Genomic DNA, 19,148 nt, shown 5'->3' on the forward strand with positions numbered 1-19,148 from the left:
AATTAGACAGCAATAAAGACTACATCAACAATACATCAAATACTATTGAAGAATATACAAAACTGTAGTTTCTTTACTGCATATATGGACCAAATAACATCGGGCACAGTAGATGCCTCCGTTTGTCCATGGAGTAGTGGAGCAACACTAGGTTAACATGTAAAGTAATCATAAGACTTAACAGTGCTAAAAAAATGTGAACAAACAGATAGTCCACCATTGTTGTTGTTATTTCTGGCACATACTCATTACCCAAATCAACAATGGGCATGTGCAAAATGAGGAGATGATATCAGCATTTCCCAAGCACTCCATTTTACATGTCCACATGGATACTAAAGCCCTATTTCTGCCAAGCAGTACAGTTTCCACTGTGAAAAGTTGTGGATGGTACCAATAGAACCATTCAGTACCGTCCCCATTTTGGTCCCCCCTCTGTTGGGGTACCCAGCACACAGATCTGGTACTAAAAGGTGGAGCTGTGAACACTGCAGTCCGTTGATTGGTCAATAGCAGTTGGTCACTCTGCTCAGGACTTAGTTGTGGCTGGTTTTGAGGCTCATGTAACCACTGTTCATACTGTGGAGAGTTTTATCGGTAGACTTTAATTATAAAATGAAAGAATGTTTTGCTGCCTCTTGCAGCAGCTGTAGACTGAGAAAAAATAACTTTTTCACTGGGCCAACCGCAGGCAACTTTTAAGGTGTAACATTTACTTGTTATGTTACTCAATGCATGAGTTGATGACATGAATCCATCAACACACCTTAAATTTCACTGTGAAAACTTTGACCATTCCATTAGTTTTTATATGACACACACTTTTGGTAACGAGTCTAGGTACCATGTCTGTGGGATTACTTTTGGTTCCAAAGGTACCATACTGAAAGTTTGCCGTGGAAACGGGGCTTAAGTAATTGAAGTTTTGAAAAAATATGCACCTCAGTGGGCATCTTCAAGAACTCCATTTACATGTGGATGAGAGGCCAAAATGTTTATAAAAATAAAGGTTTTCAAAAATATCTGTCTGCATGTAGACAAGAGCTTAGTTAAGGGTAGGGAGCTTCATTGTCACGGTTACAGTGAAAGGTCTAACAATGAGAATAACATTATGGAATGCTCATACTTAAAAAAAAAACAATGCTGACTTGTAGAAATGGTAAAAAAAAAACAGCGGTCTATTATGTAAAAGTTTGGCTTTTTTTGTTTTGTTTTGTTTTTTGACCCATCCATCCAACCCAACCTCCCAATTACACATTTTAACAGAAGGAACAATTACAGCAACCAGTAATGCTTTTAATATACATACAGGCATGTGTTTTAAGACACTTTTAAAAAATGCAAACCTATCTTTAAAGCTGAAAGAAGCCCACACAGTTATGTTTATAAAGTGTTTTGTAGCTTACTTTGTGTGTGTGTATCCATAAGTGGGAAAGAGTGAGCGTTGCTGTGTGCCAGTACGCATTTGCAAATGTACTGTAGCTGCTATTTAGTGCTGCTATTGTTTGCCTTGGCACTCAACCTAAAGACACAGAAAATTAGCAGTGATGTCATGAAGGTGTAGGACTGCAACTGACAAACTTGTGAAGATGGAATCAGCTTCACGGACTGTTTTCACTGTCTTAATTAGAAACTAATAACACCTCTGTTCTGTTGCCAAAACAAACCATTTTTCTGTGAAAGGGTTGGGCTCCATGTCTGACTCATGCCATCCCACCTCTCTTCTGTTTCCAGAGCCATGCCTCATGTTGTTACTGCATTTTTGCCTTCAAAAATGTCTGTCGTATGAAACATGAATTTTAATACCCAGTGTCTTCTAACTTGGACTAAAAGAGTGAGTTTTGATAGAGAAAGGCTTATTCTCCGGAGATGTTTTCACCAGATAATAGCAGTGAACCAACTGAGAACACTGGATCTGGATTTCCTACTTCTTGGATTTTACTCCACCAGGTTCCTCGATTACTGGCATTCGTCTTTTTGAGGGCATACATTAATTCCCCGGGTTACCCTCCAGCTTTGTAGAGCTACTCTTTCATCGCTCTCTTTCTTTGACTTCATCATTAAATGCTGCAGAGCCTGACCTAAAAAAATAACCCAGCACTCAAACATGAAAACAACCGCTGTTGACAAAGTACCTAGTGCTATTCTACAGGCTTGGCCCTCTAATGGGACTCTTATGAGCTTAGTCACTCATTTTCCCAGCAAAGAAGTTCGCAAATTTGTTCTCATCCAAACAAAATGACCTGAGTCAGCAATATGAGAGTAGCTGCCTCCTCATCAATATATCCTACAAACAGTTACATAGTGTAAGTTTGTTAGATGGCAGTGTCTGTCCTCCTCTGACTTCTCACAGAGCTGTTACACATGAAGATGTGTGAGTGTTGGCCGGTGCATTGAGGCTCATGTGGTCAGCCCAAGGATATACTTCCCTCCAACCCCTCCACAGCGAGAAAGTTATGTGGGGTGAACGCCTTTCTGAAACACAATAAGTGGGTGATCGGACTGAAAACAGCCTCGACTTAAGAAATGTACGAGGCTGCGTGTCCGATACTGGTGAGAAAGGAAATAAGATCCACTTGGTTCAGTTCAGATGGAGTGACAGATCCATGGGTTTGATGGATTGTAAGTATTAAAAAAACTGCACTGTAATATGAGGACAGATTTTACTGCTTTGGAAAGTTATCATGGCGACAACTAGTTTATCTTTCGTCAGAACAGTCACCGGGATAACAGCTGAAACACAACGCAACAAAATCATCTACTAGGAATGTGCATTGGCCTGTACAGCGGCTTACTAAATGTTTCAAAACTGAGCCAGGTTCGACTTTTTGCTGGACAACCCTGTTTTCTCTCTCTTTTTTTTTTCTTTGCTCTCTGTGTTGGCATCCTTTAAAATTGTCGGTTTTGGCGAGTAACAGAAATTCGCCCCAGCGCTGACATCAGAAAGCAGTGGGGGGAGGGTGTCGCAGACACTGCTCAACCATCACACAAGCACTGAGCATTTGGTCGGAGCATACTGATCCCTTAACTCTTTGGAGCCCTGTGTGATAGTAACAAACTGTAACTCTACTTCTATGATATGATAATTAGTGACCCGAAACCAACCCATAAACCCACAAACCAGAGCTGAAAGTTCCTGCTAATGACCATCACTAGTAACGTGCTTGCTTTTGGCTCTATAAGTCATTTCCAGTCGGCTTAAATGTCACAACATAAGACATTTTTTCTGCTAATAAAGTACAAACGTAGGCAGGCAGCAAGTACTCACCAATCTCAAGTGTTTACGTCTAAAAGTAGCCAAAGATCTCGAGCGCACAGCTGACATCTGATGTGGTTTGTTTGCATGAGAGCACAGCTGAATGGTACAGTGGTTTGTTCAGAATCCAGACAACTCTATTAATCCCACCAGGGGCAATTTGTTTGAACAGCTTGCCTTGCACACATGCTATAACATTAAATACAGTAACATGTAGACACAAAAATAGATGAGTAATAAATAAAAAGAAATAAAAAATATGCCAAGGAGTTCTGAAGGAATCTTTAAATACTAAAAAGTTTTGTCAAGTCCCATTGTATCACTCCTGTGATCTTTGAGCAGATTTTAACAATGCTATTTAGACTGTTTCTGTCTAAATAGCATTGTTAAAATCTGCTCTAAGTTTACATGACATTACAGAAACACATTTTTAATGGACTTTGTGTGGACAGAAAGACGCTTGCTTACCGGACATTATGACTGCAGAGATTTATACCACCTATTGACCCACCTGCCCACAATATTTTATAACAAGCTTACTCAAACCGCCCCACCCACAGGTCAGCCTGCAGGCCCCACTGGCTGTGGGTCGACCCACGCATCACTAGTCACTGTCCATTTTCTAGCTTACACACCGGTGTTGTACTCAAGACCACCTCAACCAAGACCAAGTCATGACCAAGACCTGACCCAGTACGAGTTTCACACTGCAAGACAATAACCTGTGGAGCAAACAAACCATAGGCACTCCTCCAACTGATGTTAAAGATCCACATTCCCATAAAAACACCCACAGAAACAATTTAAGTTTGTTCTTCATTCACCTCTTTTGTTGCCATATTACGTACATATGTGTGTCTGTGTGAGTGTAGCATGGGAAATGTCTTGATGAAATAATCAAAAAGTATTGCAGAGGTGAATTTTATGTGTGGAAATGTTCCTTTGTGTGCTATGAGCAAACAAATACAAACAAACAATATGGAGTTGAAATCAACCCATCTATATTCAAAAAAAGGCAGTTGATTCCAAGACAAGGCCGAGACCTTCAACAAGCAGTCTGGAGACCATGACTGATTTTGAGTACTTAAACACTGTTACATACTCAAACAAATGTTATAATGTATGACTGACTTTCTCTCTCCTTCTCCTAGATGTTACTGTGATCAATAATAAGAGCTTAACCTCCCACGTTATGATCTCATCTCCTCAATCTCTGCTAATAACAGCTTAACAACTTAATTAATTCCCTTATGTCCTTATGCTATTAACATGGCTGCCATGTGTACTGACATGTTGCTCTGTCTCACATGCAGGGCCTCATCGTGAAGATGAGATAAACAAACTGATCTCCCTCTCTGTCTCTCTGCTCATTCAGGACCATCCTCCGTCATCAGTAACGATGATGACTCCGCCTCTCCTCTTCACCATGTCTCCAACGGCAGCAACACTCCCTCTTCCTCAGAGATGGGCCCTGACGCGGTGATCATCGGCATGACCAAGATCCCGGTGATAGAAAACCCTCAGTACTTCAGGAGCACAAACAGCCTGCTCAAAACTGACACATGTGAGTAAATAAAAGATAAAAATCATCTTTAATGTGCAGCCAAATTAACCACGGTCAAATATGTTTATCAATCCATTGTGAGCTGTATACTCCAAAGTAGTCAAACTAACTGTCTTTGTGTGATGCACTGAGGTTACCATGGCAACATCCTTTCTGCTGTCATGGCAATGACCTTGGAGCTGCTGATGATAAGCTGTCAATTCTGAGGGAGAAGTGGGAAATAGAAAGTCTATTTATATGCAAGTGTGTGTCTGTGTGTGTGTGTCTATGTGCTCGGGCATACGTTAGGCACGTATCCATTCATAAATTCAAGACGTCTATGTATGACTCATACACATACATTACCAGAGCTGAAGGCTGAAAGAGTCTGTGGAAGACTACAGGTAGTTGCTGTTTCTTTTCTTTTCTTTTTTGAGGGCGACCAGCTGCCAATTTTCTAACCGCACAACATGCGCACACCACAAATTCAACAAAGCAAAAGACAAAAGGGCACAGAAAGTGGAAAGGTGAAAGAGACGACCAGAAATAGGAGAAAAGCGAAACATGAGGAGAACAGAAGGAGACAGAGCGCGAGCAACAGTCAAACAGACAGACAGAGAGCACACAAGGATATTGACCTGGTCCATCAACATGACATTAGGATTATTGGCAAGCAATAAAAGCCTCTCCAGGCACTGGCCTTGTGTTGCAGTAAATTATGGAACCACATGTATGTGTGTGTGTGTGTGTGTGTGTGTGTGTGTGTGTGTGTGTGTGTGTTTGTGTGTGTGTGTGCTCTTCTTTTGAGGGCATGGTTGAAGGGGACATAATAATGGGGGGGTTCGGGGGTTGACAGTGGTGCGGTCTAACTAAAAGATAGACTGGGATTTACAGCCTAAAGACAATGATGAAAGCTCGGAGGATCAATGAAAGTCAATAACGAACTGCTGCGTATGTGTATGTGCCTGAGTGTGTGTTTTTAATATATGACAGCCATTACAACTATTACTCTGTACGCTTCTTTGACTCTGAGACAGGCGGCATAAATACTGAGAGTATCTGACCGATTATTTGGCACTCAGCCTCCTCCGACCCGAGCAATAGCCTTTGATGGAGACAGTTTGGCAAAGTGGCACTGGGTTGCACGCCAGGAACTGCACTCCTTTTAAAACAGTGGCCTTAACCAGCTTGCGGCCTGTAATATTGAATACACGTTTCTACTTAAAGATGGCACAGGCCTCTTCCTGGCAGCAATAAAGCAGCAATTACTCTGCAGAGATGATAGATCCGAGTTAAATTACGGGAACTGTTAGCTGTGCTGCAAAGCCTCTGTTGTGCAGCTTACTTGAACACCTCATTAACAATAATAACATCCAAGGAGCAGGCATCATCGTAGAGCGTGTCATATGCATCAGCAAAGACTTATGGTGAAACACCTATGGACTTGCATAGGCTATAAATACTGTGTTTATGTTTCTATAACTACAAGCATACAGTACATGCACACAGGCTGTTAGTGTGCATGTCAAGCAGCTGAAGTAGGGCGGTAATAAGGATTTTAGAAATACTAAAGTCATCAATACAATTCCCACTAACAACCCCAAAAAGAACCCAAAACAGTCTCTCTCTCTTTTTTTGTTTTTTTTAATAATTTGGATTTTTAATGTTTCCTTTATTGAAGATTTTTTTAAATGGAGCAGCTCTCAGGACAGTTTTTGGGGATTCTGATTAGAGGTTTTTATTTTATTAGCCTTGAAGGAATAGTTGGACATATGCTTAGCTATTTCCTTTGTTGCTGAAAGTTAAATGAGAAGATTGACACCACATTTAGGGATGTGTGGCCTTTGTCATCCCTCCACCTCTCTTCAGTTTGTCTCTCATCTCTCCACTCAGGTCTTGTGTGTGTACAAGAGCAGGGTGCTGAGCCCCGCCCACAGAGAAACACCTCACACACATTCCATAAATGAAAGTGAAATGCAATATGAGACTGTTTATTTATGTTAATTACCAAAGTTATGAGCACTGGTGCATCGTGTTTCACCGCGGCGACAGATAGTGATGCAGAACCGATGACAACCACACTCACCATACCACAACAACAGTCCCACAAGCAAAAGGCCAATAACAGTAAGATATTAATGTAGCCTAATCCATGGAAAAGAAGCACAGGCGACTATAATAAACACTCAATGGAGTACAGTTAATTCATTTAACTCAAGCAAGGCTGCACTGAAGCAACCCACACTAGAGAATAGTCTCTTAAAAGGACCGAGAGATTCCCTTAAGACGTTAATGTGGCCAAAAAGATTACATTGAGGGTTCGTTTTTTTAAAATAGTGATGGGAATCACCAGAGGTCCCACAATACGATATTATCACATTACTTCAGTCACAATACAATATGATTGCAATATTGAAAATATGCAATTTGTATTATATATACAGTACAGGCCAAAAGTTTGGACACACCTTCTCATTCAATGCGTTTTCTTTATTTTCATGACTATTTACATTGTAGATTCTCACTGAAGGCATCAAAACTATGAATGAACACATGTGGAGTTATGTACTTAACAAAAAAAGGTGAAATAACTGAAAACATGTTTTATATTCTAGTTTCTTCAAAATAGCCACCCTTTGCTCTGATTACTGCTTTGCACACTCTTGGCATATATATATATATATATATATATATATATATATATATAATTTCCATAATTAAAAAAATTATATTTTATATATTTTGTATTATATTTTATATTTTGTAAAAAAAAGCAAAACAAATAAATTAACATTAAGTAACAGCTTGGATGCAGGGATTCTTTTTCTTAATGCATACAAAGCTATTTCATTGTCAAGCATCAGGCGTCATAGGCATGGCATACATTAGCCTGATTTTAATAATATAAATGTACGATAAGTGTACACTGTGCAGCTGTATTATCCAGGAAAATGGATATAGTTTTTTTTTGCATACAGACTGGAAACAGAAGAAAACAGCTGACCCTACCAGTACCCCTAAAACTGAAAAATGAATGCTAAAACCAAAGTGTAGGATGACATGCTCTGGTTTAACTTGAGTTATGTTAGACTATTTCTTGGCCAAGCAGTTTACTTCTTTTGTGCTGAGCTAACTGTGCCGATATGACAGTAATATCAATCCTTTCATCTAACTATACCATGAAAGCTAATATGAAAAGTGTCCCTTACAGGAGAAGATACAAGCATACTGAGCCTCAAAAAAGCAAATTAGTTTTTCATTGTTCAACCCTGAATTCCAAATTTTAAATAGAAGTGTTTAAACTCAGAGAGAGAATACAGAGGATTTGACCTCAGCTTTTCAGTAGTAACTATAGCCCTGAACTAAAGGAGAGATTTTTCTTTTTTTCATCTCTGGTATGTTACACCGTCCTCTTGGCTTTGTGTACAGTATCTCTCAATTTTTCCATCGTTTCCATCCCAGCAGATCTTTTGGGGTTTGTATTTTTTTGTATCCAGGGAATGAGGATTAACATTGTTCTGGAAAAAGTTATTCACACGTCAACACACGCATACAGTACTTGAAAACACCCATACACACACGCGCGCACACACACGCTAAGCTTATGAAAATTTAGGTCACAATTAGCTACACCTCCTGATAGGAGGGCATACAGTTGGGAGCGGTGGAATGAGGTGCACTGGAAAAGAAAGGGAGAAATCAGAGTCATGACATTAACTGCGTGAGGAATCAGATAGAGAAAATGTTCCTGTTAGTCCTGCTTTCAAAGCATCTGTCATACATGTTTGCATCTTTGACCTATCGCATTGCTCGGTTCAAACTATCAAACACAAAATTTCCATGCTTTTTTATGCCAGCATCCAGGTTAATGGAAAGATTCTGGGCAGATGAAAGAAGGAGGAAGGAAAGAAGAGGCAGATGGAAAATGGGGAATAACTATGTCCCGAGACATTAATTTCTTTGGTTGTTTATAAGAAGCTGATTAAGGGGGATAGGTGTGTGAGGTGGCTCTGTAGGGAGGTGCGGAGAGGAGTAAGGAAAAGGACGGATGGAAAAACATGGGAGAGGAGTTGGTTGATGGGGAATATCACTCCTCTTGATGGTAATGTTGTAAGCGCCATCACAAACAAGCAACGGGAGCAGAGTGATGGAGCTGCAGAAAGGGGGGAAGTATGTGTGCCTGCCTGGATGTTAGCATTTAGAGGATGTTGATTAAAAAGTGATAGGTTTAGCAGATGACGGGAACGGCAACAGTGAGGAATAAATGCTGGAGCAGCAGGATGCTAAAAAAAGGAAAGTGCGAGTAAGATAATGAGGCTGGATGGAGGGATATTAAATGAGGGAGAATGAGCAAATACGATAAGCATGGAAAACGGGTACTAATTAAGAAAAACATCAGAGAGCAAGAGTGTAAAGTTTGGTAAATGGGGAATAATATTTCTGTAGATCTTAATTAAGGCTACTGATTGAGGAGAAGACGGGTGATGTGTTGCAGCACACAAAGAGATACAGTTTAATAATGAAAGCAGCGTGGAAGAAGGAGTGTAAAATTGGCAAAGGCAGACAGCTGGAAAGCAGAATTCATGAGCGATATGGGGCCATAAAAAATAAAATAACTTCATTTTGAAAGTTCTTGATTGCTATGCACAGCAATTATGGAAAATTCTTGAATACATGAATGCAGAATTAGCAGCAATGGCACATTATAAATCTAAGAATAAAGACAAATTGTAAAAAACAACAGGAGAGGCAGGGAGGACAACACCAAATCTTCCTGACAAAGAAAGCAAAAGCAGTAGTGGAAACATTGGTCTGCACACATCAATTTATTTGCTATTTGAGGGTGTTAATTAAGGAGAAGTGATGCGAGGCGTTTTCATGGGTGAACGCTCATTACACAACCACAGTAGGAAATGGTGCGGTGAGGTAATTAGCTGGTAAAATAGTGGGTAGTTGGCTTGTGGGGATGTGGGTTTATTGTGTGCTGATGCTGCTGCACAGGGAATTGTGGGTGCACTGAGATCTGTGACCTGCTACTGTTGTTTTTGAACTGTAGACAATTATGTCATGATGAATACACAATACACAGTGTATTTAACATGCTGTGTGTTTATGTGAAAACACTGACCTTGAGCCACAGTAATACCTCCACACACTGAACCCTATCTCCTTTAAACACAATGTTTATACAGTATGGTACTAATTTACACATACTTCATCTGCAAAGTGTGAAGTGACAACACATTTAATTTGTAATTTAATTTGTTTTAAACATGTTTCTACAGTAGCCCAGAAGGGACAAACCAAACACTGACTCTAGATAGGGTTGTCATAGGGCATTCCTGTTTTCACGTGGGTAGTAAACAGCCCTTCTGTGACAAGCAACACCAGAAAAACACTTGTTTTTATGTGAAATTATTTTATTCAGTGTTTTTACTGCTTTAAATCACTGAGTCCGTTTGTTTCGGAGGGGAAGAGACTGCCCTAAAAACGTCCTGAATGGACCGGTTGCACAAAACACCTTAAGATTTCTCCTTAAGTATGACACGTAAGGCTTAATTTCTCCTTAGCCTAGGGACTTGCACAGTTGCACAGAATCCTTTAAAAGGGTTCCTTAGTTAGGAAAAATGTTAACTCACTTACAGCACTGAAAGAGATTTCACAGCGGTAAAAGTTTCCATAGGGATATTTTGTTTGCTTCAGTTTGCACTTGTGATGCCTATTATCGTCTCACAAAGTTGGCTTATAGTTAGATAGTGAAAAAATGGCAGAAGAAGAAAAGGAAACCATAGCCTATTGGTTAGAGGAGGAAAAGATTATACTTCTGGAGGAATACAAACATAATTTGATCCTCAAATACCAGGAAATATAAAACGATTGTAGGAAGAAACTGCAATGAAAATGAACTCAGTCAAATCTAAAGTGTAAAATCAAAAGCGTATCCACTGGGTTCGTCTGGTCGCAGAACTCTCTTCTTAGTGTGTTAGTTTTTCTCATTTATCCCCATAAACTCAGTCATGTAGCAGTTTTGATAAGAGTCAGAGGTACCTTAAATGTTTGGTTGTTGTGGGGATTTTTTTTTTTTTACCTTGCTTTGGTTGCTAAGGTCTTTTGTGCAACGTTCTTGGGATTCCTTAAGTATAAGTCCAAGACAAGGAGAACACCATAAATACTTAATTGAACATTTCAAGGACACCCTATGTTTCTGTTTATTTAGAAAGAAACAGTACACATTAATTAATATGATCACTTTAGTCATGTAAATGTAATGTTAATGTCCATAGAAGGGCACATAAGCACAGAGCAAACAGATTACCACAGACAAAAGCACATAGCAAGGCACATAGGTAAAAACAAGATATAAGCACTATTAATAAAACAATGACATAACCATATAACCAAAAACAATAAGAACATACTATACAAAATTACAACAGGGAGCACATAGCCACAAACAAACACACAAAAGCACAATTAGCAAAACAGTGACATCACCATAAAACCAAAGCACATGAAGGAAAACATACTATACAAAAGTGTATAAGCCCTTACGTACAGTAAGAAAACGATCTGAACCACTAATTCAGATCATGACAACATGACCACATTAACTCGGACTTAATCTTAATTTACGGTGTTTGATACAACCAGCCCCTGGATGTTAAGTTATCAGAGAATAAAGGTGAGCACAGGTTTGAGAGTTGCTGGTCTAGAGGCCTGTGTGCCATGTGCCAAATATTGTTGGACAAACACTCATTTGTAACATGAAACCAACAATATTTTTTTCCAGAGAGGGAACTTTTTCAGCCTGTGCACACGTGATGATCACTTAGCTACACAACAGCCTCTGTCTGTGTAAAGTCACCAGAATCAACTAGAAAAGAGGCAACACTCAGACAATGAAACAGAAAGGACAATAAATAAAAAGAGCTATGGGCTATAACATGACACTTCTTATAGAATTATGAGCAGAATAACACCAGCACAGCAGACAATAAGAGATGTATACACATATAAGTTAAGCTCCACAGCTGCTGCTGCAGCCACAAACACATATTACAGCCACAAAAAAGAGCTGCAGGTTTTACACACAGTTAACACAGTGGTGTTTTGCCCAGTGACGTTTTCCTGTCAAGCGCGTGTTGTTGTGCTCACCTGTCTGACCGCCAGCCTCGTGCAGGCGAAGTCCTCTGCTCCTTCATCCCAATGCAAAAGTCCACTCCACCAGTCGATTCAGCCTCTCTGCCCCAGTGTAACCAGTCCACCTAGCCTCTCTGTCCCGCTTCCATTAATGTCCCAAACAGCAGAAAGTCCTCACACACCTCACTGAAAGTAAAAGCTCCTCAATAAACTGCTGTAGAATCCACAATGAACGTGTTAGCACGTTAGCCTGTTAGCACGTTAGCCTGTTAGCATGTTAGCCAGAGCTGCCGTGCACCTGCTGATGAGCAACGTTTGATTTGACTTTCCCTGTTCGCCGGGTGGTAGGAAGGAACCAAAGAATGCTATTAGGCAGAGGAGACATTAAATAGCAAAGCAAATTTTACTCATATAAATTAATAAATAAATAATAGTTAAAATGCCACAAATGATAATGAACTAATTAGGCCTATGGTAGGCTATGTAATGATAAAACTCCATTCTGCAAGTCCAAAATATTAATGTGAAATACCTCCTGCTACAATTTACTGCACATATCTTATCATAATATACTGTAGCAGCATAAATTACTAAACTTAAGTAATTACAGCAACCCCAAAATGTAAATGTGTATAACTAAGGCTACACTAACCTTAACACATAATGATTTAGAGCAGAGTGTCACCCTTTGGGGCCCTGCCCTCCTGTGGCGGAGACACCCCAGCAGCTTCTTATTGCGTGTGTGTATGTGTGTGTTGCGAAGAACAATACTTGAGATAACAAATATTTAAGTAAAAATAAAACTTTCACTGTTTGTCTTGTGATGCAAAATCCTCTAGTTGCAACTAAAGCTTGGCACTCAAGCACTTAGCAGGGTTTGATTGTCAGGGTAACACATTAAAAAAGTCAGTTGTGACTTCATGACTGTTTAGCCACCATAGCTCACTTACACGCACAGCACAAGGGAGAAGTTTCAGTTGGTTACAGTCTGCAATCTCACTGCTAAATCCAACTAAATTCTACACACTAGAGTCTAGTGTGGATACACACTAATATCTTTGCAGTGAAAGCCCTGCTGTTACACAGTCACATCCACCATGACTGCCTCTGTGTGAGCATGTATGCAGAACTTGTTTCACTTAAAAAGATGCAACCACAGAACATAATTCATTTTCCCCCCAAAACCTATTTTGCAAAACAAATTAGCATTACATAGGCATAATTTATAGGAGGCAGGGTTTACATGTATGTTTGCAAAGCAGACATGCAAACATGCATACATTGCATGGTGGATGTGTTCCTCTCTCCCCCTCTCTGTCTGTCTGTACAATATTGGGTTATGGTGGACCTCAGTAGCTCACAGTGTAAATCGATTCAGTTTCTGAGAGTCTAGCTGGGCTTTAATGTGATATTCTGAGTGGACAGCTTTTCTTCAAATGCGCCTCTTAATCACATCACAGATAAATCTCAGGTCTTGGTGTCCTCCGTCTCTATCTCTCCCTCTGTGTGTGTGTGTGTTCAAGGAGTACCCAAGTGCATGTATTATAGGATAACACGTGTTCCCTTGCATGCAGACGGTTGCACATCTGGCCCGCAGTCAAGAAGACGGGGCTTAGTCAGGTTATAGTAAGGGCACCACGCTGTTAATCGTTCTGTAGAATAAAATCTTGTATCATCACTGTGGTAAGATGCCAAATTTTCCACAAAAAAAAAAAAAAAAAAAAATCAGCTGGCATGGAGTCACGAGTTACTTAGCAACAGAGAGCAGGTTTGTGGACTCTGATCCAACTGTGGGTGAGCAGAAGGCAGGGAGAGATTACGCACATGAAACACAGTGACAGACACATTTTTTTTTAAACATTTACATTACACTGAAAACTGGATCAAAGTAGTGTACGGCAAAACAGAGAAACATTTTTTAAAAACATAAAATCTCCATACATCTAACATCTTTCCACTGTAGAAAAACAGACTTCTGTGATAGAGTAAGCACAGCCTGCTGCTCAAAAGGAAGATAAATCTACAATACAACATATTTTACTTGTGTCATAGTTTTGTCTTGCTGTGGTAATGACACAGACACAGACAGGCTAATAAACCTCACATGAATTGAGCTAATTAATTTAAATGAGGCACAATGTTATCAGAGTTTAACAACTGCTGTTTATTTAACAAAATGTGTCACAACAACAGGCATCTTGTTTTTGCAGCCACTAACGTGTACAGCATTTCTAAACCAAGATGGCCACATTATGTGTGAAGCTCTTCTCATCTCTTTTGTCTTTCCTCTGCTCAACAGTTGTCCAGCACATCAAGAGACACAACATCGTGCTGAAGAGAGAGCTGGGAGAAGGAGCCTTTGGAAAAGTCTTCCTGGCCGAGTGTTACAACCTCTCACCTGACCAGGAGAAGATACTGGTGGCTGTCAAGGTAATCCCAGAGCTTAATGGTCTTATTTTTATTTATTTATTATTGCAAACTCCAGAGAAATTCAAATAGATTTTCTACTGTTCAAATATTAAAGTCCTAGTGACACGGTACATTAAAGTTACAGGTCTACATATTTCATAGAGCAGCAGTGAGTTGAATCCAGACATGACACAGGCATTTTATACTGTAGCTATTTAGAAGATGTTTGCTACAGTATGTCAAGAAAAAGAGTCCCAGACCTCCTGCATTTGCTCTAATAGTCATTTAATTGCCTTATTGTCCTTAAAGGGCTCCTATTATTCAATCATTTTCCATAACCGCTTATCCTGTTGATTGTCGCAGGGGGCCCTCCCAGTTAACACCAGGCGAAAGGCAGGTCGCCAGACTATTACAGGGCTGACACACAGAGACAGACAACCATTCACACTCACATTCACACCTACGGGCAATTTGGAGTCACCAGTTAACCTAGTCTGCATGTTGTTGGACTGTGGGAAGTCCAAAGACCCCGAGAAAGACTCTGACAAAACCCACGCTGACATGAGGAGAACATGCAAACGCCACACAGAAGGACTCCCCCACCCCAGATTTGAAGCAGGAACCCTCTTGCTGTGAGGCAACAACGCTAACCACTGCACCACCACATGCTTTTCCTTATTGTCTGTCATGTATATAATGTTACAGTGTTGGTTGTCCATATTAGGTGGTGCCAAAGTTTCAAATAATGAGGTAAACTTATGTAAAAAATTATCCATGTGAGCAAAAACTTCAGGCTTCAGATTGGTCTGAATACTCAGTTTCTAACTTTCCGTCCTACTTTCAAGACAAGCTGACGTCAGCTCATAACTGTGTGTGATAAACTTTTTATTGATATTTTGCTCCAGCAATAGCAAAATATAACACAACGCACATAGCAAACAAACTTATTCCTTATTCAGTAATATGTGCAGGATGAAAGGAAACTAAAATTTTAGTTGTGAAGTGAAAATTACAGCAATTCCTTAATCTTATCTGACATCTCTTGCCATGCAGAAATAATACCAGCAACACCACGACAATGGATCCTGACTTTACATTGGCATTGTTTCCGTGGTACCGGCACGTAATTTCACGTATTTCTGTGAGACCCAGCTCTTACACCATGCAATGATGGCTCCACATTGATGATATCAATATATGTGTTAATCCACTGAGTTTTGTGACTGTGTGGAGGTTTCCAGCGTAAAGCTAGCATCTTTTTGGCAGCAGTGATGCCTATTAAGAGAATGCACCTGTTGATACAAGTTAGCTTCAGTGAGGCGGTGTCATTTGCTCCTGCTGTTCCTTGAATTTGACAATTTCAGCTTCAGCCGACAGAGTTTCCAAGATCTCATTGTCTCTCCAGATATTTTTGTTGTCATCTTCATGGAACAGACACTTCTTCACCCGCGGATGTTCTTTTGCTTCTGATTTTGCACAAGCCGCATGATAGAAATGCCATCAACACGCCCACATGCTCGGTGTGAATTCTCCGGAATATTAGCCGCTCTGTTCACACATGGACTTAATTACACAAACTTTGTACCAGGGAGCTGGCAGGGTAAAGTCCATGTAATGTCTGATCCAACTGATTCGTACATTTGCTTTCTCACATACACCTCCTCTAGATAATGTCTAGATAATTTCAGGTTCGCAGTGCATGTGAGAGAGAGGTTGTACACTGCTACATGTGGCTACATGCTTCCATCAGAGAAACACGAGATCTTGGCGGTCGATGTTCATGCCTCCCCAAATTCTGATCTTATTGCTGGAACATGTCCAGTTGTAAACACTTTGGTTTAGCTTTGATTGGTGATTTTTCACAACAAAAGTGGCACTATTCTCTGTACAATCATTCCCTTAGCTGCAATGATGGTGCAGAGACAGACACAGGAGGGCGGACTGGACTTTTTCAGGAGGAGGGCTAAAATGGAGCGTCACAGACAGGGGGTGAATACAGGTGTTCCAGCACAGACTGTATGAAGACAAGAAAGTGTTTTTTGACTGTTTAAGCATGTTAACAGGTTTCTAGAAACCCAAAATACAAGTATAAACCTCGAAATGAGCATTGTAAGTCCCCGTTGATGATACCATGTACGTTTAAGAGCCACCTATGTTAATCACTTAGACAGATTTCATTGACTTTGAAGGACAGATTGTCTCTCTAATAAGAAATAAAACAGCATCCAATCTGCATCACGAAGAAGGTATTTATGAGGAGTCAACTTTCAAAAATGAGATTTTTTGAAAAGCCCTGCTGATGCAGAGTGATTGGTGGCACCAAAGCAAAGCTTATAATGTTATTATTTTAGCTGAAGTTATTGCTTTCTCCATATATTTTGCAACGAGATCTGACATATATTTGAAATACTGTTTACAGCAGATAACTTATGCCCCTTTAAATGGCTCCATGTTCGCCATCTCCTTGCCTCCATTTCCTCTATTGCTAGAAAATTGCTCCTTCCAAGAGTTTCTCTTTAAGCAGAAGGTGGAATTACACTCAAACCGCTGACTTCCGGGGTCAAATTGAATGGTTTCCCTGGGAGCATCCTGCCATCACCATGTATCTCTCCATCAAGGATGCTTTCTCTGCTGGTCTGCGGTGAAACAGGATCTGACTGGTGGAGATCTTCTCATTAACAATACATGACCTGTGAGAGACCCCCCTTCCCCCCTCCCTCTCCTCCTGTCCCCACTTCCTCTCCTGTCTTTAACGCCTCACCTCTAACTCTCACCTGCAGTACTTTTTCTTCTCTCCTCTGCAGTCCTTCATCCCGCTGCTTTCCTCTCCCCAAATCCTCCACTTCTTTTCTCTAAACCGCTTGCCGGCCCGCTGATGTTTGCTGCCAGCTTAGCTTCAGCTCGGTCTGAGCTCTCGGTAAAATATGCACCTGAAAATCCTAGGAAGCACAGTTCTTGGTTGTAGAACAAGATGCTGCGTGTTGCTGTGCTGAATATCAAATCTGTACAGCAAAACATTATATAATCAGCTCAGTCAACTTACACTAAAAATAAAGTGTTTCTCAAACTGAGATAGGTGTGGTTGCATGTAGATGAATCATTAAGTCATTAGGAGTCACTTCATTGATTTAACTCTCTCAATTCATTGGATTTTTCTTTTCAATTAGCTAATGTACCACCTGCTTATAGCTCTTCCTGCTCTTTTCGTCCTCATCTTTTTGTCAACTGGTATGACTCACCCTTTCTATCCAGTTGTCTTTTCCTCCTCCTCCTCCTCCTCCTCCTCCTCCTCCTCCTCCTTGTTGCTGCATCAACAAAGAGGAGACGTGATGAAAGCTGGTGGAAGTAGATTTCTCAAACAAATGATGACATTACCTTCACTTTTAAAGGGTCAGTTCACTAGAATTATAAAACAAACTAAAAAGGGCTTTGGTAGAGAGTATGGTAGTTCAAATGATAACTGTTCAAAGTGATGTCTTTATTTTTAATGCTGGAAGCACCACAATCAAAATACCTTTCATATTTGTTGTTCTGGGATGGAAGCAGAAATCTCACAGACAGATGTGTCAAAACTTGGACAACAAAACCAAAACTTACACCATGTTTCATCATTGTGATGGAACACAGATTTTTGGTGATTTTGATGGACTGACCCTTAAATATTGATGCCCATTGTTACAAAGAAAGCAGAAGTTTGTGTTTAGCTGGCAATAAAGTGGTTGAAAGACGGACGGTTAAATTTGAGGTTTGGGGAAGAGTAAGGGTTGCATTTTGTTACTTACAAGGTGAATCATGTCTTCATGCACAATGACAGTGGTATGATACACACTGGGCAGCAACTACTTCTAATGCCGCTGGCCACAGCCAAACTTATCAAATACCACCTCCTTGTCAGTGGATGTCTGTGTCAGACACGGAGACACTCTTTGTGCTGGTATGACGCGCATTTCTATTTCCGATGCTGCCAGAAACTACTGTAGTATAAAGAGCGAGAAAGTCCGTATAGGGTGGGCCAGAGGGGTTGTAAATGGATCAAACAAAGAACGTACTTTCACCCGAGAGCCTGCTGTTTGTTTCACCCATGAAACCAAAAATCGGTGGAGTTATTTTAATAACAAAGTAGTGTGCTATGTGAAGCATTCTACACTAGTAACCTATATGCGTACGTGACATTATGTCAGTAAGAACTGTATGTATTTTAAGCCATACCGCTAAGATTTTTGCCTAAACCTAACCATGGAGCTTTGTTGCCAAACCTAAGGGAATAAATGCAAAGAAGAGAAGTTTTATCTGAGAAAGACTGTATGCATGTAACGAGCAGGAACTGTACATTTCCTGTGAAAACAGAAGTGCATTTTTAAAAAGACATAATGGATGTAACAACCATCAGTTTACATGCCGTCCATAAATGTCCATAACCAATGCAGGAGGCTACCTAGAGCAATAGTTCCCAACTGGTCCAGCCACAGGACCAGTTCAGCCATGTCATTGAGCTAGTTTGCTGTCTCTGTCAAGTAGCTGGTGATAAGTCACTCAATCTATCTTTTTTTTTTTTTTTTTTTTTTTTTGTTTACAAACTTGACACATTTGCAAGGCAAATTTGGACCGCAGCCCACCAGTTTGGCACCACTGAGTTGCAGCATCACATTTTGACGATTCCATTGACATAGCAGCGGTATTTGATGAGTTTTGATAAGAATTCCTTGATGAATGAAGTTAATGAATAAAGTGAATTATGACGCACCTGTGGCTTCACATGTATTCACAACACGGTCATGTTGTAGCAGGGTTTAAATAACC

General features: G+C 40.3%; 1 protein-coding gene across 4 annotated transcripts in view; it reads left to right on the plus strand.

The window, feature by feature from the left end:
* Positions 1 to 19,148, plus strand: part of ntrk2a (neurotrophic tyrosine kinase, receptor, type 2a) — a 128,525-nt gene that overhangs the window by 84,059 nt on the left and 25,318 nt on the right. For all 4 annotated transcript variants that reach the window (XM_033618834.2, XM_033618835.2, XM_078170684.1 and 1 more), the window contains 2 exons: positions 4,632 to 4,820; positions 14,239 to 14,369. In XM_033618834.2, the coding sequence (XP_033474725.1) occupies positions 4,632 to 4,820; positions 14,239 to 14,369 (320 nt within the window). The remainder of the gene's footprint in view (positions 1 to 4,631; positions 4,821 to 14,238; positions 14,370 to 19,148) is intronic.

Source organism: Epinephelus lanceolatus, chromosome 9 (genome assembly GCF_041903045.1).
Source record: "Epinephelus lanceolatus isolate andai-2023 chromosome 9, ASM4190304v1, whole genome shotgun sequence".
Lineage (NCBI taxonomy): Eukaryota > Metazoa > Chordata > Actinopteri > Perciformes > Serranidae > Epinephelus > Epinephelus lanceolatus.